This window comes from Theropithecus gelada, chromosome 2, assembly GCF_003255815.1.
Source record: "Theropithecus gelada isolate Dixy chromosome 2, Tgel_1.0, whole genome shotgun sequence".
Lineage (NCBI taxonomy): Eukaryota > Metazoa > Chordata > Mammalia > Primates > Cercopithecidae > Theropithecus > Theropithecus gelada.
The window spans coordinates 123,768,762-123,792,881 of NC_037669.1; the positions used below are offsets into that span (position 1 = coordinate 123,768,762).

The window sequence follows — 24,120 nt, forward strand, 5'->3', positions numbered from 1 at the left end:
AAAATAGAGCATTAAACCACCAAAGCTAAGAACCTCATGGACTCCATCACACCCCTCCACCACCTCCACTGGAACAGGTGCTGGTATCCATGGCTGAGAGACCCATAGATGGCTGACATCACAGGACTCTGGGCAGACATTACCCAGTACCAGCCCAGAGCCAGGTAGACTCACTGGGTGGCTAGACCTGAAAGAGAGACAACAATCACTGCAGTTCAGCTCAGAGGAATCCACATCCATAGGAAAAGGAGGAGAGTACTACATCAAGGGAAGACCCTGTGGGACAAAAGAATCTGAACAACAGCCTTTAGCCCTAGACTTTCCCTCTGACAGAGCCTACCCAAATGGGAAGGAACCAGAAAACCTTCCCTGGTGATATGACAAAACAAGGCTCTTCAACAACCCCCAGAAAACATGTATGCTCACCAGCAATTGATCCAAGCCAAAAAGAAATCCCTGATTTACCTGAAAAATAATTCAGGAGGTCGGTTATTAAGCTAATCAGGGAGGAACCAGAGAAATACGAAGCCTAATGCAAGGAAATTCAAAATATGATACAAGAAATGAAGGGAGAAATATTCAAGGACATAGATAGCTTAAAGACAAAAGAAAAAATTCAGAAAACTTGGGCCACACTTTTAGAAACGCAAAATGCTCTGGAAAGTCTCAGCAATAGAATTGAGCAAGTAGAAGAAAGAAATTTGAAGCTCAAAGACAAGGTCTTTGAATTAACCCAATACAATAAAGACAAAGAAAAAAGAATAAGCAAATATGAACAAAGCCTCCAACAAGTCTGGGATTATGTTAAACTACGAAACTTAAAAATAACTGGTGTTCCTGAAGAAGAAGAGAATTCTAAGAGCTTGGAAGACATATTTTGGGGGAATAATCGATGAAAACTTCCCGGCCTTGCTAGAGACCTAGACATCCAAATACAAGAAGCAGAAAGAACACCTGGGAAATTCACTGCAAAAAGATCTTCACCTAGGTACATTGTCATGAGGTTATCCAAAGTTAAGACAAAGGGAAGAATCTTAAGAGCTGTGAGACAGAAGCACCAGGTAACCTATAAAGGAAAACCTATCAGATTAACAGCAGATTTCTCAGCAAATCCCTATAAACTAGAAGGGATTGGGGCCCTATCTTCAGCCTTCTCAACCAAAACAATTATCAGACAAGAATTTTGTATCCAGTGAAACTAAGCATCATATATGAAGGAAAGATACAGTCTTTTTCAGACAAACAAATGCTGAGAGAATTCACCAATATCAAGCCACCACTATAAAAACTGCTAAAAAGAGCTCTAAATCTTGAAACAAATCCTAGAAAAACATCAAAACAGAATATCTTTAAAGCTTAATTCACACAGGACCTATAAAACAAAAATATAAGTTTAAAAGCAAAATAGGCTGTAAAATGAGCCTCAATACATTTTTTAAAAAATTGAAATTATATCAAGTACTCTCTCAAACCACAGTGAAATAAAACTGGAAATCAACTCCAAAAGCAACCTTCAAAACCATACAAATGCATGGAAATTAAATAACCTGCTCCTGAATGAGCATTGGGTTAAAAATGAAATTAAGATGGAAATTTAAAAATTCTTCAAACTGAATGACAATAATGATACAACCTATCAAAACCTCTGGGGTACGAGAAAGGCAGTTCTAAGAGGGAAGTTCATAGCTCTAAATGCCTGCATCAAAAAGACTGAAATAGCACAAACTGACGTTCTAAGGTCACACCTCAAGGAACTAAAGAAACAAAAACAAACCAAACCCAAACCCAGCAGAAAAAAGGAAATAACCGAGATCAGAGCTAAATGAAATAGAAACAAACAAAATACAAAAGATACATGAAAGAAAAAGCTGGTTCTTTGAAAAGATAAATAAAACTGATAGACCATTGACAAGATTAACCAAGAAAAGAAGACAGAAAATCCAAATAACCTCACTAAGAAATGAAACAGGAGATATTACAACTGACACCAGTGAAATACAAAAGATCATTCAAGGCTACTATGAACACCTTTACCCACATAAACTAGAAAACCTGGGATAGATGGATAAATTCCTGGAAAAAATTTAACCCTCCTAGCTTAAATCAGAAAGAATTAGATACCCTGAACAGACCAATAACAAGCAGTAAGATTGAAATAGTAATTTAAAAATTACCAAAAAAAAAAAAAAGGGTCCATGACCAGATGGATTCACAGCAGAATTCTACCAGACATTCGAAGAAGAATTGGTACCAATTATTTTGCCACTTTTCAACAAGATAGAGAAAGAAGGAACCCTCTCTAGTTCATTCTATGAAGCCAGCATCACCCTAATACCAAAATCAAGAAAGGACATAACCAAAAAAGAAAACTACAGACTGATATCCTTGATGAACATAGATGATAAAATCCTTAACAGAATACTAGCTCTTCGAATCCAACAATATATCAAAAAGATAATCCACCATGATCAAACAGATTTTATACCAGGGACAGAGGGATGATTTACCATAATCAAGTCAATAAATGTGATACACTACATAAACAGAATTAAAACAAAAATCACATGATCATTTCAATAGATGCAGAAAAAGCATTCAACAAAATCCAGCATCCCTTTATGATTAAAACTGTCTGCAAAATCAGCAAACAAGGGACATAACTTAATGTAATAAAAGTCATCTATGATAAACCCACAGCCAACATAATACTGAATGGGGAAAAGTTGAAAGCATTTCCTCTGAGAACTGGAACAAGACAAGGATGTCCACTCTCACCACTCTTCTTCAACATAGTACTGAAGTCCTAGCCAGAGTAATAAGACAAGAGAAAGAAATAAAGGGCATCCAAAACAGTAAAGAGGAAAGCAAACTATCACTGTCACCCTTTTCAACAAATGGTTCTGGGATAATTGGCTAGCCACATTTTGGAGAACGAAACTGGATCTTCATTTCTCACCTTATACCAAAATCAAATCAAAATGCATTAAGGACTTAAATCTAAGATGTGAAACTATAAAAACCCTAGAAGACTGATATCCAGTAATGGGATTTCTGAATGAAATGGTAGTTATACTTTTAGTTCTTTAAGGAATCTTCACGCTGTTTTCCATAGTGGCTGTGCTAGTTTACATTCCCACCAGCAGAGTAGAAGTGTTCCCTGTTCAACGCATCCATGCTGACATCTACTGTTTTTTGATTATAGCCATAATCAAAACCCACTGGGGCCATTGGAAAAACCCTTCTAGACACTGGCTTGGGCAAGCATTTCATGACCAAGAATTCAAAAGCAAATGCAATAAAAACAAAGATAAATAGCTGGGACCTAATTAAACTAAAGAGCTTTTGCACAGCAGAAGGAACAGTCAGCAGAGAAAACAGACACCCCACGGAGTGGGAGAAAATCTTCACAATCTATGCATGTGACAAAGGACTAATATTCAGAATTTACAATGAACATTTTTGTTTTGTAAGAAAAAAACAAACAATCCCATAAAAAAGTGGGCTAAGGACATGAATAGACAATGCTCAAAAGAAGATACACAAATGGCCAACAAACATATGAACAAATGCTCAATATCACTAATGATCAGGTAAATGCAAATCAAAACCACAATGTGATACCATCTCCTGAAAGAGTGGCCATAATCAATGTGACACATCATATCAACAGAATAAAGGACAATAACCATATGATCATTTCAATTGATGCTGAAAAACCATTTGATAAAGTTAACATCCCTGCATGATGAAAACTTTTAAAAAACTAAGTATAGAAGGCCTTAATATAATAAAAACCATCTATGACAGACCCACAGCTAGTATTAAACTGAACAGGGAGAACCTAAAAGCTTGTCCTCTTAAATCTGGAACATGACAAGGATGCCCACTTTCACCACTGTTAATCAACATGGTACTGTATATTTTAGAACAATTAGAAAAGATAAAGAAGAAGTAAAGGGCATCCAAATTGGAAAGGAAGGAATTAAATTATCCTTGTTTGTGGATAAATGATGTTAAATTTAGACAAACCTGAAGACCACCAAAATACTATTAGAACTGATAAACAAATTCAGTAAGTTGCAGGATACAAAGTCAACATACAAAAATCACTAGCATTGCTATATGCCAACAGTGAACATTCTGAAAAAGGAATAAAAAATTCCATTTATAATAGCCACGAATAAAATTTTTATCCAAAAGAAAGTCAATAAAGCCTGCTGGCGAGGATGTGGAGAAAAGGAAACCCTTGTACACTTTTGGTGGGAACGTAAGTGAGTTCAAACACTATGGAGAACAGTTTGGAGGTTCCTTAAAAAATTAAAAACAGAGCTACAATACAACCCATTAATCCCACTGCTGGGTGTACATCCAAAAGAAAGGAAATCAGTATATTGAAGAGATATCTGCCTGCTATGTTTATTGCAGTACTGTTTGCAATAGCTAAGATTTAGAAGCAACCTAAGGGTCCATCAACAGATGAATGGAAAATAAAATGTGATACATATACACAATGGAGTACCATTCAGCCATAAAAGGGAATGAGATCCAGTCATTTGCAGCAACTTGGATGGAGCTGGAGATCATTACATTAAGTTAAATAAGCTAGGCACAGAAAGACAATTGTAGCACATTCTTGCTTATTTGTGGGATCTAAAAATCAAAACAATTGAACTCACTGAGATAGAAAATAGAAGGATAATTACCAGAGGCTTGAAAGGGTAGTGGGGTGGGGTGGGGTGGGGTGGGGTGGAGGTGGGATGGTTAATGGCTCTAAAAAATAATTAGAATTAATAAATAAGACCTACTATTTGACAGCGCAACAGGGTTACTATAGTCAATAACAACTTTAATTGTACACGTTAAAATAACTTAAAGAATGTTATTGGATTATTTATAACTCAAATAATAAATGCTTGAAGGGATGGATACTGGATACTCCATTCTCCATGATGTGCTTATTTCACATTGCATGTCTATATCAAAACATTTCATGTATCCCATAAATATATACACCTACTATGTGCCTACAAAAACTAAAAAAAAAGAAAAAAAAATCAGTATATCCAAGAAATATCTGTCCTCTTATGTTTGTTACAGCACTGTTCACAATAGCCAAGATTTGGATGTAACCTAAGTACTCATTAACAGATGAATGGATAAAGAACATGTGTTACATATACACAATGAAATACTATTCAGCCATAACAAAGGATAAGATTTTGTCATTTGCAACAATATGGATGGAACTGGAGATTGTTTTATCAAGTGAAATAAGCCAGGCACGGCAAGATGAACTTTGCATGTTCTCACTTATTTGTGGGAATATAAAAATCAAAACAATTAAACTCATGGAGTGAGAAAGTAGAAGAATGGTTACCAGAGGCTGGGAAGGATGGTGGGGGGTGTGGGTGGAATGGTGGGAATGGTTAATGGGTACTGAAAATAGAAAGAATGAATAAGATCTAGTATTGGATAGAACAACCCGGACACTACAGTCAATTGTAATTTACTTGTCCATTTAAAAATAACTAGAGAATATAATTGGATTGTTTGAAACACAAAGGTGTAATTCCTGGGGAGATGTATTCCCAATTTTTCATGATGTAGTTATCACACATTTCATGCCTGTATCAAAATATCTCATGTACCCCATAAATATATATACCCACTTTGTACCCACAAAAATTAAAAATAAATTTAAAAATTGAGAGAAATGGTAAAAATAAGGAGTAATGAAGGCCATTTCTAACTATATGCTTTAGTTTCAGATAGTAACAATTCCCTATAATAAAAGATGAGGGCTCATTTGTTTATTTTTTAAAACCACATGCTAATCTAGATTGTACTGAATACATCCCTTGTTGTAGTTATAGTTTCTTATTTTTTAAAGTTTTTCTTTTTAATTTTTTCTTAGTGAAAATCAATATGGATTAAATGTTTAGTACCAGCATTTTCTTCTATGACTTCCCAATCCTGAGCCGTTTAGCGTGATTTCATCTCTTGACGGTTTTATTATAGCATTCTCGATAATGTCTGTTTTTTGTCTTATTGCCGAATGGCACATTAGACGTATTTAGTAGGTCACAATTTCCTTTCCTCTGCATTGTAGTAGACATTTTCCTGTTATCTTCTGACCCTCAATATGGTGCTAGTTAGCCCTTTATCACAGTTTTTTTCATTAAACTTTTGTTTAGTTCAGTTTAATTATCAAATAATTTTTCCCTGCAGGTAGAATTTATAGAAGTTTTATTACCTGAGTTTTCTTTATATTTGAGAATACCTGCTACACTTCTATTTAGATGGCAAATCAGCTGAGGATAATATCATTTGGTCACCTTTGTCTTAAACCTTGTGTGTACTGATTTGCCATTTTCTGGCTCCGAATGCTGTGAAGTAATGTGAAGCCTCCTAGATTCTCTCTCTCTCTCTGTCTCTCTGTCTCTCTGTCTCTCTCTCTCTCTCTCTCTCTCTCTCTGACACATGTGACAAGCTTCTTTCCTGACTGAATGCTTGGAGAAATTTTTCTTATTCCTTGAAAGTCAGTAACTGGTCCAGGATTTTGTATCAGTGTCAATAATTCAGCATTTTTTTTTTTTAAACGCAGAATTCTCTCTCTGTCTGTAGAGTATGTTACCCGTTATTTTCAAAGAAATTTTCTGTTTTTGTATCTTTGAATTGCTTTTCTGTTCCATTGGGCTTCCTCCTGCTGAGAAACCTATTTTCTTTATGTTGTCGCCTCTTTAAAAAGGTATTACTTACATTTCTTCAATTGTTTTAGCTAGTTTTTAATTTCCCTTTGCATTTGCTATCATTATCTCAATCATGTCTATATGTCAGGATTTTAATTTTCACCTAGTTATAATGCACTCTTTATCACTTGACTTTTAAAAAAGTAGTTCTCTAAAGGTGTTGTAACTTTTTCTTTGACATTTTTTGGCAGTTTTCTATTTTGATATAAGTTAAAACAAAATTTGCAAAATATAAGTATAGTATAAAGAACTCTTCCCCCAAATATACTCTGCCTGGTTCACTAGCTATCTTTTGTCTTATTTGCATACACACACGGGTGCATACACGTGCACATACACAACTCCTTTTGTACCTCCCTTTGTTCTGAACAGTGTGAGAGGAAGTTATAAACATTGTAACACTTTACAAAAAAATATGTCAGTGTGCATGTCCCAGAAAAGACTGCTTTCTCTTATATAACCATAGTACAATGATCTGAATCAGGAAGCTCGCATTACAAGATACAATGTGATTTTCTAATCCACAGAGCATATTTAATTTTTTAAAATTACCCCATTGATGTTTGCTACAGCTTGTTTTTTTTGTTGTTGTTGTTGTTTTTTCTGGTATAAGATCCAATCCAGGAACAGGTGACCATTTACTTAGCTTTCCTTTGATGCCTGACATGTTGTTGCTTGATCTTTGACATTGATTTTGCTCTTTTCAAAAAGTTTGCTTTCGTTACTTCTTTTGTAGCCAACGGACTTGTGGAAAATCTTATGGTCCTGATCTATGTTTTCTACTAAATTTTATTTTTTTATTTTTTTCACCCTTTACATGCTAAAGATTCTAGTTTGTTTGCATATCTAGTTGTGTCATCTCTTTGGATCTCACTTGCCTATGCTTATTGTGAGTGGCTTTGTTCCTATCTTCCATCTTTTCTCATATAGTGAAACTAAATTCTTCCTGAAATTCTCTTCACTCATACTGAGTTCTATCAGTCTTTTCCATGGAGCTACTGTTTGTGGGTTCTGTATTGTACTCTTTTCTGTATCCTGCTATCTCAAAGGCATGGGGAAGAGGATAGGACTGGGGAGCTCAGCTTTTTTTGGCGAAAGATCTGGGCTTGCTTGTTTTCTCTGGATTTTACTAAATGCCAAACTTCTATCGGCCTGGTTTCCTGTGTTCTGTCTCTGTGGGGAAACCTTCAGATTTGCAATTTTCTTGTCTCTGCTAAGATTTTGAGGTAGGTGATTAGCGGCTTTAATAAGGATTTCAGATGTCTTCTCTTTACTTCTTTTCACCTACTTTTCTCCCTATTGATGTGGTATTGGTGAGACTTGCCTATTCTTTTTATGACTCTCCCTTTCCTATTCTTCATTTGGTGTCTGTGTGTTGGGCACACACCGTGTGTTGGAATAGCACCCAGACGCACCTCAATAAATTTTATTTCTTTGGTTGACTCTTCTCAAAGTTATTATGTCAATTGTATCCCTTTGTTTAGCTCCTTTTATAGTTATATTTTTATTATTCTGCTTTTTCTATTTATGTAATAGGGTTTAGAGAAGAAAAGTCAATAATCCATATTTACCCATCATTCATTTACCTTGCTTGAATTATTAAAACTCAAACATAAATCTTCTAAGAGATAATTCTTACCTGACAGGCCAATGTGGAAATAAAGTATGTGAGGTCTGAACTGGATCTAAAAGGATAACCATACAGTTTTTAATTTTAAAAAGAGCTTTGTAATTTTAAAAATTGAAACCTTTTGTCATTTACAAATGAAATGCAATAGTGTACAAACACTTGTCTTTTTTTCAACCATTCCAGCTTTTCAATTTTTAAAAATTATTTTTGTTTCTATGTGCTGCAGTTTTTTCCTGTGTCACTTATTTTCTCAAACACTAACGTCAGTATTTTCACTAGAACACATAACTTTCATATACAAAAGCAAGCAGACACTGGGTAGCCTGTGAAATGCCAGGGCTTTGCTGATGGTCCAGCAGCAGAAGGCAATCACTTTCACACTTAACCCAGACATGCCTTTTTATTTTATTTTACTTTTTATGTTGGGAAGATTGGCTTTGGATGAGTGCACAGTTTGTGAAGAGGCTCACTCTGAGAAAGGAAGAGGATGACACATCAGGCTAATCAACCCAACAGTCAGTGAAGTGACAAGTGCTAAAGTGACATAAGGCCTCATTGTAGAAAATTCACTGATTCTGCACGAGGCCTTTTTACCCTGTTTTGCATCAATGGGCAGAAAACTTCCATTCACCTTTCACTACTCATGGTGCAGTCTGGAAAAACTTCATGAGATTTGCTCTCAGACATACACCTCCATACCACTGGATGCTTATACAAATGAAATATGTTCAAATCTCTGTGAAAGCTGCATTATTGTGAACAGCAACCTCTCTAACTTGTTTTCTGCTATTGCTAGGATGCATCCACTTCTTCTTTCTAAGTTCTATGAAAAACTTCCATGTTAAGGAACTGGGAGAATAAGACAGAAAATAACTACGTAAAGTAAACAGTTTCTTCTTCGATTCAAATTGCTGTGGCTAATATCAGACTGCCATTCCAGAAGTACCTGAGGAGGACAGAGGTGTTTAAGGAAACAGTTTCTCCTTGGATTCTGATTTCTGTGGCTGATATCAGAGTGCCATTCTAGAAGTACCTAGAATGGACAGAAGTGTGCGTATGGACCGGGCGCGGTGGCTCAAGTCTGTAATCCCAGCACTTTGGGAGGCCGAGATGGGTGGATCACGAGGTCAGGAGATCGAGACCATCCTGGCTAACACGGTGAAACCCCGTCTCTACTAAAAAAAATACAAAAAACTAGCCGGGCGAGGTGGCGGGTGCCTGTAGTCCCAGTTACTCAGGAGGCTGAGGCAGGAGAATGGCGTAAACCCGGGAGGCGGAGGTTGCAGTGAGCTGAGATCCGGCCACTGCACTCCAGCCTGGGTGACAGAGCGAGACTCCATCTCAAAAAAAAAAAAGAAGAAGAAGAAGAAGTGTGCATGTGTTGTAGGCACAACATCGTGATGAATCAAGAGACAAGAGACAGAAAGCAGGATAGTTGATAACCAGGTTCCCCTGCCAGGGCGTGTGTTTTGAAACGATACCAACGCTTACTAGCTTCATAATATTGGGCACGTTACTTCCTTAATCTCTCATCGCATCAGATTCTGTATATGAAAGATGAGTATAATAATAGAACCTATCTAATAATATTATTTGATCATTATTTAAAATTATATATGTGAGATGTTATATTTCTGAAAATTTATCTCTATCTCCACACACACAATTAACAGTGCCTAGCACATAGTAAGTCCTCAAAAAAATGTTAAGTTATATAAGAAACAGCAAGTAGTGATTTTGAAACTGGAAAGGTTCCCTTGTCCCCCTCAGAGGGCATACGATGGAGGTGTGGCTCACTTCTTCAGTGCCCCACTGCTCAAACCGCTAGGGAGCATGCAGACAGGCAGGCTATGGGGCTCCGACTCCCCGAGAGTATCTAGGGGTGAATGTTTACAGCTGCTAAGGCCCCAGTGGGTGTGTGTTACAGGGTGCCCTTTTGGTTTGTCGTCTATAGGTGGCTTGTGTTAACCTGCTCAATTAGACCCTCTACCTTGTTGCAAGGAAGGAGGGCTTTCTGTATCCCAGGTTCTTGCCTTGGTATACCAGAAGAATCAGATCACACATGGTCTTAGAGAATGAGTGCACAGTTTTTTTGAATGGAAGTAGCTCTCCACCACTGGGGAAGCCAGAAGGGAGAGGGTCTTCCCCTGGAGTTGGGCCACTCAACAGCCCCAGCTCTCCTCCAACTACTCTGGCCAAACTCCACCCCATCCTGCTGGTGAGTGGCCTGCTGGTGTGCTGGTTTCTGTTCATGTGCTCTTCTGCCAGCGTGCTGCTTCAACATCCTCTTGCCATCCAGCCACTTGTGTCTTTTCCTGCTAATATGCTCGTCTCCACATCTGGCTGCCTGTATGTCTGCCCACTCAGGTCTCGGGTTTATAGGCCCAGAAGTGGGGTGTGGTGGGCCAGAGTGGTCTCGGAAAATGCAGCATTTGGGCATGAAAGCAGGAGCGCCTGTCCTCACCTAGGTCCAAGGGGGTGGAACCCTAGCCAGGGACCTGCCTTTCTCTACCCAGCACTCCTTGATCCCTCCCGTATCATTCCGCCCTCTGAAGAGGTACATCTAACTGCCCTTAGTTAGAATATGGATGATGACTGGTCTTAGCTTCTTCCTGCTGACAGGGGGCATTGTTCTGGGGAAAATGGCAGTCAGACTCCTCCTAGAGGTCTAAGTGTTCCTAGAGAAGGGGAGTCATCTTCTGAGGCTGCAGTTGACCATTTGGATTTTGATGGTTTCTAGGCTTGAGAGTAAAAAAAAAAAGTTTTATAAGGTTAAGTGTGCATGGGTTAAACATGTGTATTATACAAGGAAATAATTTAGTGCCAAAGATTACAGAGATAAGAAGTGAAATATACCAACAGCAACATTCTACCCCGAACTGTTTCAGCCTGGTGAAAGAAATTAAACCTTGTATGGGAACAATTAAATTTTAGAAGAGAAATAACTATACTTGTCATGTCTTTTAGAAATTAACAGGTGCATCCTGGGCATTTTCGGGTTTGTGGGCTTACATGGTGGTCATCAAAGCTTTTGCCTCTTTCCTGCATCTCCTCTCACTTTTCTGGGACTCCCTGTCTCTATTATAAAAGACCGAGGTGGCCATTTTCAGGAGGTCCATTAATATACTATCTGGTCCCAGGGCCCATTTTTGCAACTTCCTCCTGATGTCAAGAGCTACCTGGGTAATACATTTATCCTTTAGGATTAGCTGTTCTTGACCGAATCAGGAGCTAGAGGTGTACTTTATCAAGGCCGCTCTTAGCCTTTCCAGGAAGGCAGTGGGATTTTCATCAAATCCTTAGTCAATCATAGACAAGTTAATATAATTGAGAGGCTTGGTCTTAGTCCTACATAAGTCCTCCATTATGCACACCTGAAAGTGTCTCCTTTTCCAGTCTTCCATCTCGTCATTAGAATCCCATTTAGGGTTATTTACTGGTATTGCTTCTCTCAGTTGGATAATATTCACCCCCTTCTCTGACGCTATATATGAAAGAAAGCTCATCCCCAAATCTCTCTGCTACTGACAGAGCAGCCCGCTTCTCCGTGTCCCTCGGGGTTTGATTCAAAAGTAACATAATGTCTCTCCAGGAGAGTTCAAATATTTGGGTGTAATTCCAGAAAGCCTCTATTTATCTATCAGGTCATCTGAAAACTTGCCAAGATCCCTCTGAATTTGCTTTAAGTCCTGTAGGGAGGAGGGGACCTGGACCTTACTGGGCCCAAATTTACTGGGCATTTGTTGGAGGGTTAAGAGTGAGACTGGGGTTTGTCTAGAGCAAAGATTTTTAGGAGGGGCCAAGTGAGAAGCCGAAGCTGCATAGGGGTGGTCCAGGTGGACCCTGAGGAACAGTGCTGGAGGCAACTGGATCCTCTGCTGGGGATGCCCCTGGAACTCATATCTTTAATTACCTGGGCTCGCCTCTTTTGACCTTCCCTGAGATGGCAAACAGGAGGGCAGTCCTACACTGTGAGCAAAGGTCTGGATTGCCTTGCAAGGTATAGAGAGCCTACACATATGATGCCTCAGATCATCTGTCCTTATGTCTACAGAAAAGTTCCAATTGCCAGATGGTATTGAAATGAATGGTTCCTTCCTGAGGCCAAGCCAGCTTTTCCTGTAAATCATAATTTTGCCAAACCTTTTTGCAGAGGACTAGGAGGCACTTTTCCTCCAGATTCTGAGGCTCAAAGCAGTGCCAGTGGTTCAGAATACACTCCAGAGGAGTATTAGCTGGGAGTGGTGAAAAGAACTGGTTGACAATTCTGAAAGACAGTGAATAGAGGCGTCCCTCATTCCCTTTCCTCTTTCAAGCAAAGACTCAGAAAGTGAGCATTCTTCTTTCACTTTCCACCGCTTATCCCTGAGCCCCGGTGACCTTGGCAGGTGCCGGCCATGGGTACTGATGCAGTGTGTATGCACGAATCAAGGAAAACCTGGAGAATGGGAATTAACCGCCCTCATCTATGTCCCCATTTCTCCCTGCTGTCGACAAACCTTGAGTTTCCTGAGCCTGTTTATGCCATGAAGCATGGCCTCTTTCTGTGAGGTGGGGGGTTTAGTTGACAGGAATCGGTCCTGCCCATTTACATCATGCTTGTTGCCTGGCTTTGAATCCCTCAGACTTGGTTTCCTTTCTAGGGCCTCAGCCTGAAATTTGGGGTCTAGTTTGGGACTGAAAAGTTATTTTAGAGACTGTTTATATCTCTTTAGAATGTCTCAAATGTGCCCTATTGAATTTGCAGTTATCAGCCAGCAGGGGCCATTACTCCATTAACCTTCCTGTCAGAAAGAGAGTTGGTGGGGGAGTCCTCTCACTTAGAAAAGGAAAAAGAAAAAAAAAAAAAAAAAAGAAAGAAAAAGAAAAGCAGTTTAAAAGGAAAAAGGGGAATATCCTGGGGAAGAACCCCTTGCTTAGTGCAACTGGACTCCTGTAATCCTTATATCTTTCCCCCATTTCAGACCAGGTTGAATTCCTTGGCCAGGGAAAGGTTCCATCATCACGGTGGGTGAGAAGCACCTATCTGTTGACCCCGTGGGGTCGCGTCTACGGTCGTCCCAGCTTTGTCCTGCACCCAGTCGTGGCTGTTGGGCTTGGTCTTTGCCTGCTGCGGGTAGGCCTAGGCACCCAAGCTGCGAGGGGAGAGGGTAAGGAGAGGTGCTCCGAGCTATGTGTGCCTGCAGCCATTAAGGTGGAGGCATACATGGCACCTCTAGGAAAATTGATGTGATTTGCAACTTTGGCAGCTGAACCTAATGCTCATTTTACTTAGTAACATTGCCATAGTCTGTAGCAAAACTCTGAACATTATAAAGAAAGAGGTAAGAGCCATTTCAAACCGTGTGAGAGAGAAAAGAGACGAAGTCTGGGGATTTTGACTGACTGGTAAGGGCAGAGTTTTGTTTGTTTGTTTGTTTTTTATTTTTATTTATTTATTTTTATTATTATACTTTATGTTCTAGGGTACATGTGCACAACGTGCAGGTTTGTTATATACGTATACATGTGCCATGTTGGTGTACTGCACCCATTAACTCGTCATTTACATTAGGTATACCTCCTCCCTCCCCCCTCCCCACAATAGGACCCAGTGTGTGGTGTTCCCCTTCCTGTGTCCAAGTGATCTAATTGTTCAGTTCCCACCTATGAGTGAGAACATGCAGTGTTTGGTTTTCTGTTCTTGCAATCGTTTGCTGAGAATGATGGTTTCCAGTTGCATCCATGTCCCTACCAAGGACATGAACTCATCCTTTTTTATGGCTGCATACTATTCCATGGTGTATATGTGCCACATTTTCTTAATCCATTCTGTCACTGATGGACATTTGGATTGATTCCAAGTCTTTGCTATTGTGAATAGTGCTGCAATAAACATACATGTGCATGTGTCTTTATAGTGGCATGATTTATAATCCTTTAGGTATATACCCAGTAATGGGATGACTGGGTCAAATGGTATTTCTAGTTTTAGATCCTTGAGGAATCACCACACTGTTTTCCACAATGGTTGAACTAGTTTACAGTCCTACCAACAGTGTAAAAGTGTTCCTATTTCTCCACATCCTCTCCAGCACCTGTTGTTTCCTGACTTTTTAATGATTGCCATTCTAACTGGTGTGAGATGGTATCTCATTGTGGTTTTGATTTGCATTTCTCTAATGGCCAGTGATGATGAGCATTTTTTCATGTGTCTGTTGGCTGTAAGTATGTCTTCTTTTGAGAATTGTCTGTTCATATCCTTAAGGGCAGAGTTTTGAAGGGAAATAGAGTCTCTTACCCGCAGGAAAGAGAGAGAAGTGGGAGGGTTTTGGAAGAGAGGCAGACCCTACAGTTTCACATTTATTCACACTCGTCTCCCAGGATCCCGGCAGAGCTTTCATTTGAAATGGGAAAGGGTCCCTAGTCCCCCTTGCAGGGTATGCAATGAGGATGTGGCTTGCTTCTTCAGTGCCCCACTGCTCTAACCTCTAGGGGAGCATACAGATAGGCAGACTGTGGGGCTCCAATCTTACGGCAGTGTCTAGGGGTGAATGTTTACAGCTCTTGAAGCCCCAGTGGGCATGTGTTACAGGGTGATCTTTTAGTTTGCCCTTTGTAGGTGGCTTGTGTTAACCAGCTCAATTAGACCCTCTAGACGGTCACAAGGATGGAGGACTTTCTGTAGCCCAGGTTCTTGCCTTGGTGTACCGGAAGAATTGGATCACCTGTGGTCTTGGAGAATGAGTGCAAAGTTTTATTGAGTGGAAGTAACTCTCCACTGATGGGGAAGCGAGAAGGGAGATGGTTTTCCCCTAGAGTTGGGCTGTTTGGCGGCCCCAGCTCTCCTCTGACTACCCTAGCCAAACTCCGCCTCAACCTGCTGGTTGATGGGCTGCCAGTGTGCCAGAGTCTGTCAGTGTTCTCTTTTGCCAGCGTGACCCCTTGACGTCCTCTTGCCGTCCAGCCACTTGTGTCTTCTTCCACTGATGTGCTCCTCTCAGCCTCTGGCCACTTGTGTGTCTGCCTGCTAGCGTCTCAGGTTTTCATAGGTCCAGGATGGGGGTGTGGTAGGCCAGGGTGGTCTTGGAAAATGCAACATTTGTGCACAAAAGCAGGAGTGCCTGTCCTCACCTCAGTCTGTGGTGTAGAGCCTTAGCCAGGAACCTGCCTTTCTCTACCCAGCACTTTCCTGCCCCACTTCCGTATCACTTCCTACGTACTGTAAGGTACGATGTCCTTGGTAAACCCAATTTTTAATAAACTCTAAAAGCTGTTTCCATTCTAAAACTAGTTATCATCTGTACTGCTTTGAGGATTATAGTTAGTTGTAGTTCATACCACTTATTATTCCTTTCACAAAGTTTTATATAAATAACATTATAACCACTTCCTTAATGAACTTAACATATCGGTATAACTTACTTATAAAGACACTTTGTCAGTTTCTGGATGTTACTGCAGCCTGAAGAAATTTAGGAAATATGCATTGTGAAAAAGTATTAGGGATAATGCACTTTAAAGCATTTACTTCTTCAATAGTTAAAAACGATTTATTTGTTTCAAGCTCAATCTGATTTGTGGTTTAAGAATCTTTGTAGTCCTTAAGTTCCCACAACAATCTTGTGTTTGTATGATTTCACAGGTAATTAACTGAGCAAGTAATTAAACAGATGAAAGCACTTTTTCTTATATAAGAAATAATAAAAATATACCAGATACTAGACCATAGGCCAGACTGTCAGTGAAATAAAACAATGAGGCAGTGGCTCTCTGAGTTACTGGAGCCTCTGTTCATAGGTTGACCATTAAGTAATGTATTAAACTGTAAAATGCTAATCTAGTCAGGATTTATTGTTCACAAATTAACTAGATAACCCTCGAAAAGGCAGCCAAATTACAAAGAGACAGAATGACAGTCTTTTTGCTTTAGTGTGTCTTTAAATTTCTGAAAACAAATTGGGTGCACATAGAAGTGAAAACATATTTAAAAGTTAATAAAAAGAATATGACACCATTTAATCAGTAATAATAATTACTGGTTGCTTTTATATGTGATGTTGCTCCATTCGATCTTAACAGCTATTTGGTAAAGTAGATGGGGCAGATGCTACTTTTAATTTCCTTTCTTCATATTCAATAACTGAGGCTCTGGGCAATGCAGTAATTGCTCATGGTCTCCCCTGGATGTATAGCACAGGCAAGGCACAACCCCAGGCAAAGCTACCCCCACATTTCTTTGTCTTGCCACAGTATAACAATGCCACATAAATAATTTGAAACCTTTACTTCGAATCAATTTTGTGATCACTTGTAATAGTCAATTCTCACACTGCCATAAGAAATACCTGAGATTGGGTAATTTATATATTTAAAAAAGAGGTTTAATTGCAGGGTGTACAGGAAGCATGGCTGGGAAGGTCTCAGGAAACTTAGAATCTTGGCAGAAGGAGAAGCAGGCACATCTTCACATGGCCAGAGCAGGAGGAAGGGGTGGGTGAGAGGTGCTACACACTTTTAAACAACCAGGTTTCATGAGAACTCTCTATTACGAGAACAGCAAGGGGGAAATCTTCTCCCATGATAATGTCAACATTCATCAGACCCTTCTTCCAACATTAGGGTTTACAATTGGACATGAGATTTGGGTGGGAACACAAATCCAAACCATATCACCACTTAAGAAGGGGAGGGTGTGGGCAGAGTGAAGGTAAAGGAATGCAAGCATGGAGAGAATAGGGAAAGGAGAAATAAGCAAGACATAGTGCAGAGCGGAGAGGAGATGGAAAGAATGAAAAATAAGGAGGCTGCAGTGTTAGGAATAGGGCTCACAGGTTACAAAGTGGATGTCACGCTATCTTTAATATTAGGATGTAGATATGTAGCTATTCTAGATAGTCTTTTAGAGTTGTTGTTTTTCCTTGCTGGGAAATAGTCTCTCTGATTGGTTCTCATTCTTTGAAGTTTTTATATTTCTTTCTTTAGTGTTTTCTTTCATTTATTTAAATAAATGCTTATTTCTCTATGGAATATAGTTTTATGCATGTGTTTTAAATGACTTCAGTTTTAGAAATGTACTTTAGAACTCTATATTTTAACCACTTTTTCTCCTTAGTCTAATTGTTTATTATTGTTTTTAAAGAGATTCCTCCATGATCAGAGAAGGTACTCTTACTCCAGGGATAAAAAAGGTTTAACTATAATTCATTGCTCAACAACTGACTTGCCAGTTGTAAATGTTTTAATACAAATGTTAATCCTGTCTTATCAGGTCCTGTATTAGAAAAATCAGGTGACAAATTTTTGTACAATTGAACTTTTGGGTTTAACACTAAACTACAATGGGGTTGTTATGAGTAGTATTATTTTTCTCTGCCTTGATTTTCTGTTACCTAAAATCAAGTGGTATTACCTTTGTTCCTGTTAACTCTACAGGTATTCTGAAATATAATTTTGAGAATAAATAGTTCTAGAAAAATAGACTTATTCTATTTGCACAATTTGAATTAGCTTTATGCTCATTCAATTAGCTCAAATGAGTCATAAGAATTTGGATATCTCACCTGGTGGTATTCTTTAGATCAAAGCATTACTACTGGGTTTTAGTTCTATAATGCTACCAATTCCAAATCCTGAATTTACTGCTTTCTTGTGGGAGCATTTCCTTTCGTTAGGGCATGTAAAGGTGCCTTGGGTCTTCTTTTACCTTATGGAAAAATAGGAGAGAAGATAATAGCTTAAAGCTAAAGAATTAGATTCTGGAACAGAGTGATTTACAATATTGGTGAGCTGCCAGAGATCAGTTCTAGTTTCAGCCCTTCCACTATATGGCTGTGTAACTTTCAGCGAGTTATCAGTTCTCCATGGGCCCCCAATTCCCTGATCTCTAAGTGAAGATGGAAGTAATTAGGAGGTTTAAAAATTTTTAACTAAAAAATCTTTTGTCTTTTTCAAAATTAACCTTATATAGAACCCCTAAATTTAGATCAGGTAAAGTCCTGATTCTTGAGGATATGGTAAGAGCAGGAACCAAATCCTAAGCTTATTGAATGTACCCATACATCATGATTTCAAAGTCACTGGGCTAAACAATTTTAGGGACACTTCCATGTGTAAATTCATTGAGGTCTGTTTTTCAGAGGGAATAATCTGATTTACTTTCAGTAGGGAAATCTCTATTTGCTCAAAAATGTCAAGTTGATACTAATCACCAAAAAAAAAGTCCATTGTAGAACACATGTGTGTTGATGTTTGGTTCTTGTGACCAGGAGGATGTTTATTTGTCCTCTCATAAAAGTAAAGGGCTTTGAGAGGCGGAAGTGGGCGGATCACGAGGTCAGGAGTTCAAGAGCCGCCTTACTAACATGGAGAAACCCTGTCTCTACTAAAAATGCAAAATTAGCTGGCTGTGGTGGCACATGCCTGTAATCCCAGCTACTCGGGAGGCTGAGGCAGGAGAATCGTTTGAACCTGGGAAGCGGAGGTTGCGGTGAGCCAGGATCACGCCATTGCCCTCCAGTCTGGGCAACAAGAGTGAAATTCCGTCTCAAAAATAAATAAATAAATAAATAAACAACCAAATAAATAAATAAATAAAAAGAAAGAAAAAAGAAAAAAAGGAAGGGAAGAATAGCAACCAGTAATTTTGACAGTTTTTTTTTTTTTTTTTTTTTTTTGAGACGGAGTCTCGCTCTGTCGCTCAGGCTGGAGTGCAGTGGCCAGATCTCAGCTCACTGCAAGCTCCGCCTCGTGGGTTTACGCCATTCTCCTGCCTCAGCCTCCCGAGTAGCTGGGACTACAGGCGCCCACCACCGCGCCCGGCTAATTTTTTGTATTTTTTAGTAGAGACGGGGTTTCACCGTGTTAGCCAGGATGGTCTTGATCTCCTGACCTCGTGATCCACCCGTCTGGGCCTCCCAAAGTGCTGGGATTACAGGCTTGAGCCACTGCGCCCAACTGTCATCATAGTATAACTTTATGTATAAGTTAGATGGCTCATTACAATTTCAGCAGTGAAAAAGAAAGCATTATAGCCCTTCTAATATACGATGATTTTTAGTTACATACTTGAATTTTTGGTGGTTTATATGAAGATATATTTGCCCAAAGATTTTGTTTATTTAACTTGCAATATTTGTCCTTAGCTAGGCTAAATCATAAGCCAGCTTCATGAAAAGAAAAATTTAAGGCTTCTCTGCTTTCAAATATGAACAGTTATTATCTACTCACACAAAGCAAGGAAGTCAAAAAAGAAAGAGCAACTTTGCCACAGCTAATCTTTCCCTTAGACTGTGTGGGAGTAAAGCTTTTATTTCTTATAAGAAAAAAGATAATAAAATGTCCAACAGGTTGACGAGTTGCAAAATATTCTAGGGGGTCACTTTTTTTTTTTTTTTTTGAAATTTTATGAGGTATCAGGACATTTGACACAGTTGTAAATGTAATGTGTATTTTAAAATCAATATGATAAAAATGACTTGCTACCCATGCCCCAATTTGGAATTTCAAATTAAACTTATCCCACAAACATCAGAAAATTGAGGAATAATTAAAAATCTATGCTGACCCTCTTTTTATTGCCTGTAATTTACTCCGTGTAAACATTCAGCACTGTATGCTGTATATTTGTTTCTTGAATTTATGTTTTGACAATGCATGAAATAAAATGTTTCAGATACTTCAGAAAAGCTTTATAACTTAACCTCAGAAGAGTTCCCAGATTTCAGCAGCCAATTACTGAATATAAGTCAGACTTCCACAGATTTCCTTAAGACCTCACATGTGAGGGGTCCCTGTGGAGTTGAGGAATTGAGGTAAGTTAAGCCTGCAGTTTATATATTAATATAGTATGTAGTAAAATTTTGACAAGCTCCAACTAGTTATCTTTATTATATATAGAAAGACTGTCCTCGTGTGTGTACTTCATATGACCATTCTTTATAGAATGTTTGGGTTCTTTGCTGATCTATTATCAAGATTTAGTAAAAGGCTTATAAAGTTGTTACCTTAATGTGAAGAGATCGTTCTCTACTGCACAATATGTATCATAAAAATGAAAAGATATTTGGAATATAATAATCCTTCAGAATTTCTTATTATATTGAAAAACAATTGCCTTACTTGAATTAATTAACCTAATACATTTCAATACTTTGTATTAATAGAATCCTACCCAATGTGAATAAGGTTTTTAGAATCAAATAGTAAGTTTCTTTCGCGAAATCAAATCTAGATAATTAACAATAACATTTTAATTTGTATCATATCATTCTTTCCTCACATAAAATACATTTAGGGACTTTAGGGATGGTTGGATTAGCTTATAAGGAATGTACGTTGCACTAGTAAATGTTTCAAAACAGTAGTCTATTGTTTCAGTCTATTATTGACACTGCAATTCCTTGAAGAAGGAGCAGGATTTCTTTTAGAAAGACTAAAACAAGTATAAAATAAGTTATTTGTGTTGTAAATTTCTTTGATTGAAATTTAATTGAAATCTGAAATTGTAGTAAAAAGGGAATCAAGGGTTTCTTATTCTTTCTGGAGGAGGAAATCATTGAGCTATTTGTCTTGGTTTTTGCATTTCTTTCTCTTCTAAAACATTTTTTTTTAAGACAGGGTCTCAACATGTTGCCTAGGTAGGTTTCAAACTCCTGGGTTCAGACTATCCTCCTGCTTCAGCCACTTAAATAGCTGGGACTACTCAGGCCACTGCACCGAGACTGGATTTTTGCATTTCTATTATCATTTATATATTTTTTAAAGGATCAATATAAGATTGATATTTTCTTCCCTTAGATAAATCATTAAAAACAAACTAAACCTACAAGTATTCTCATCATTTATAAAACAAATGACATTCAATACTAAAAATATAAGGGGACCTTACTAACAGAATAAAGCACGTTTCTTTTTTGTTTTTGTTTTTGATTTTTAAAAATTTTTTTTCTTTTTTATTGTACTTTAAGTTCTAGGGTACATGTGCACAACGTGCAGGTTTGTTACATATGTATACATGTGCCATGTGGGTGTGCTGCACGCATTAACTCATCATTTACATTAGGTATATCCCCTAATGCTATCCATCCACCTTGCCCCCACCCCACAACATGCCCCGGTGTGTGATGTTCCCCTTCCTGTGTCCAAGTGTTCTCATTGTTCAGTTCGCACCTATGAGTGAGAACATGCGGTGTTTGGTTTTCTGTTCTTGTGGTAGTTTGCTGAGAATGATGGTTTCCAGCTTCATCCATGTCCCTACAAAGGACATGAACTCATCTAAAGCACATTTCTTTAAAATTAAAAACCTCATGAAACAGTCACTAGCTCTTTTTTGTTGGACCAGTGAAAATTGTAATCACAATGAGATTTTCATTGTTCCACAGACCGTGGTTTATAAGCTGCTCATTTAGCATGTGCTGAGCGTAAAAAGTAATCCAATGAACAGTTATATCCATCACAGAGTGAAGTATTTTATATTATTTAGTAGCATATATAGGTTGAGAATCTAGATTATTTAGGACAAAAAAATCCTAATTGTGTACACTTTTGTCTGCTCCCCACCCTACCTTTGTTCCCAAACCTTAGATACTCAGGTGTTACAGCTTCCATCAGTGCCCCCTGCTGCCACCAATAAAATGCAACAAAATAAAATAACAAACAAATGCTGTCATTAATTTTTGCTTTGGCATATCTTGACTGGCTATCTACATAGTCCTAATTCATAGTGCACAAAAGAGGTGATTTATCTGGCAGTCTATTCACCCTGATTCTTTTAAACAGCCAATGTGATGATGAATGTTCTTAATGATGACCCTGAGGTTCTGCAGGTTTCTAAAGACACAATCAGAGACCATAAACTCTCTCCTTCCTTCCACTGTGGCTTTATTTCTTGGGAGAGGGAGAATGATGAGAATTTCTCATTAAAAGGAGGCTTGCTATATTGGGCACACTGAAAATTATGGTCCCAGTCTGATACAGCCCCCTCACATCTGCTTGCCTCCAGCAACTCCAACATATGTAGTATTGATCAGAAGATAAATGAAGAGTTGAAACCTGGTTCTGTATATTGTGTATTGATCTTGTTATGTATTTTCAGCTGTTCTGGAAGAGATACTGAAATTCAGTCTTTGCTGTCACTTTCTGAGAGCAGTACAGATGAGGAGGAGGAAGATTTTCTCAACAAGCAACATGTCATTACACTACCATGGTCAAAGAGTACTTAATGATTATTTGTTGATTACTTTTTCCATTTGGTACCCAGAGTAAAGCAAACAACTGAGAAAAGTAAACAAGTGATTACCTGTCCAAGTGCTGGAGATTTTGATTATTAATGTCTTTGAAGTTTCAAGGCTACAAACTAATAAAAGTAAAATTACAAGTTCAAGGGCTTATTCTTCCAATGATATATTATATGTCAACTACTAATCTATATTGCAGATTATATTAGTAAAATATGGTGAATTTGAAGAAATAACTATTATAACTGTGTCTATAAAACCTACTATAGGGCAGAACATGATTATACTTAAAGTAATATTTCATTGTCCAAATATATTTTAAATAATTATGTTATCGACAAGAGTGTGCATTTGACAGCCAAGTCACACTAGTCAGTATCATCAATTGAACCTATAACTACACTGTTTATTTTCTGGTTTTTGATATTTATAGAAGTTCTGGTATCTTCAAAAGTTTGCAATAAAAGAAAAAAAGAGGACCAAAAATAAAATGGATGTGAAACTTTTCATACTCTGCTCCAGCAAAACACAGTAAAGACCCCTAAGCATCTTTTTTATCTTTTCTTTCTTTTTTTTTTTTTTTAAGAAGGTCAATGTAGTGATTAGCTTTATGTGAAAATGTGACTGGTCTACAATACCTGAATGATATAGGTTGACTGTGTCCCCACCCAGGTCTCATCTTGAATTGTAGCTTCTATAATCTCCAGGTGTCCAGGCAGGGACCTGGTGGGAAGTAATTGAATCATGGGGCAGTTACCCCTATGCTGCTGTTCTCGTGGTAATGAGTTCTCATCTGATCTGATGGTTTTATAAGGGACTTTCCCCCCTTTTGCTCAGAACTTCTCTTTGCTGCTGCCACGTGAAGAAGAATGTGTTTACTTCCCCTTTCACCATGATTTCCTGAGGCCTCCCCCGCCATGCTGAACTGTGAGTCAGTTAAACCTCTGTCGTTTATAAATTACCCAGTCTTGAATATGTCTTTATTAGCAATGTGAGAACAGACTAATACACCAGATACTTTGTCAGACCTTATAATTGATTCATGAATAACACAGCAACTTGGGACACCATCCCTTTGCACAGCCAAATATCTGTGTATTACTTTTTACTCCCGCAAAACGTAACTAATAGCCTGTGGTTGACTGGAAGCCTTACCTATAATATAAATAGTCAACTAACACACATTTTGTATGTTACATGTATTATATACTGTATTCTTACAATAAAATAAGTCATAGAAAAGAAAATATAACCAAGAAAATCATAAGAGAAAATGTATTTAATATTCATTAAATAGAAATGGATTATTATAAAATCTTCACCCTTGTCTTCATATTGAGCAGGCTGAGAAGGGGAAGAAAAAAGAGGATATGAGTTTTGTGTCTCAGGAGTGATAGAGGCAGAAGAAAGTCCACGTATAAGTGGGCCCTCACAGTTCAAACCTATGTTTTTCAAGGGTCAACTATATTCTAGATGTTTCTGTGGGAGTATTTTTTAGATTAGATTAACATTTAAATAAGTAGAC

General features: G+C 38.2%; 1 protein-coding gene across 1 annotated transcript in view; it reads left to right on the forward strand.

Moving 5' to 3' along the window:
• ZBBX (zinc finger B-box domain containing) overlaps positions 1–22,741 on the forward strand; it is a 141,808-nt gene extending 119,067 nt beyond the window's left edge. Inside the window, exons 21-22 of the mRNA XM_025376570.1 lie at positions 20,033–20,171; positions 22,454–22,741. Coding sequence (XP_025232355.1) covers positions 20,033–20,171; positions 22,454–22,580 — 266 coding nt within the window. The 3' untranslated portion in view covers positions 22,581–22,741. The remainder of the gene's footprint in view (positions 1–20,032; positions 20,172–22,453) is intronic.
• Positions 22,742–24,120: the final 1,379 nt, after the last annotated feature.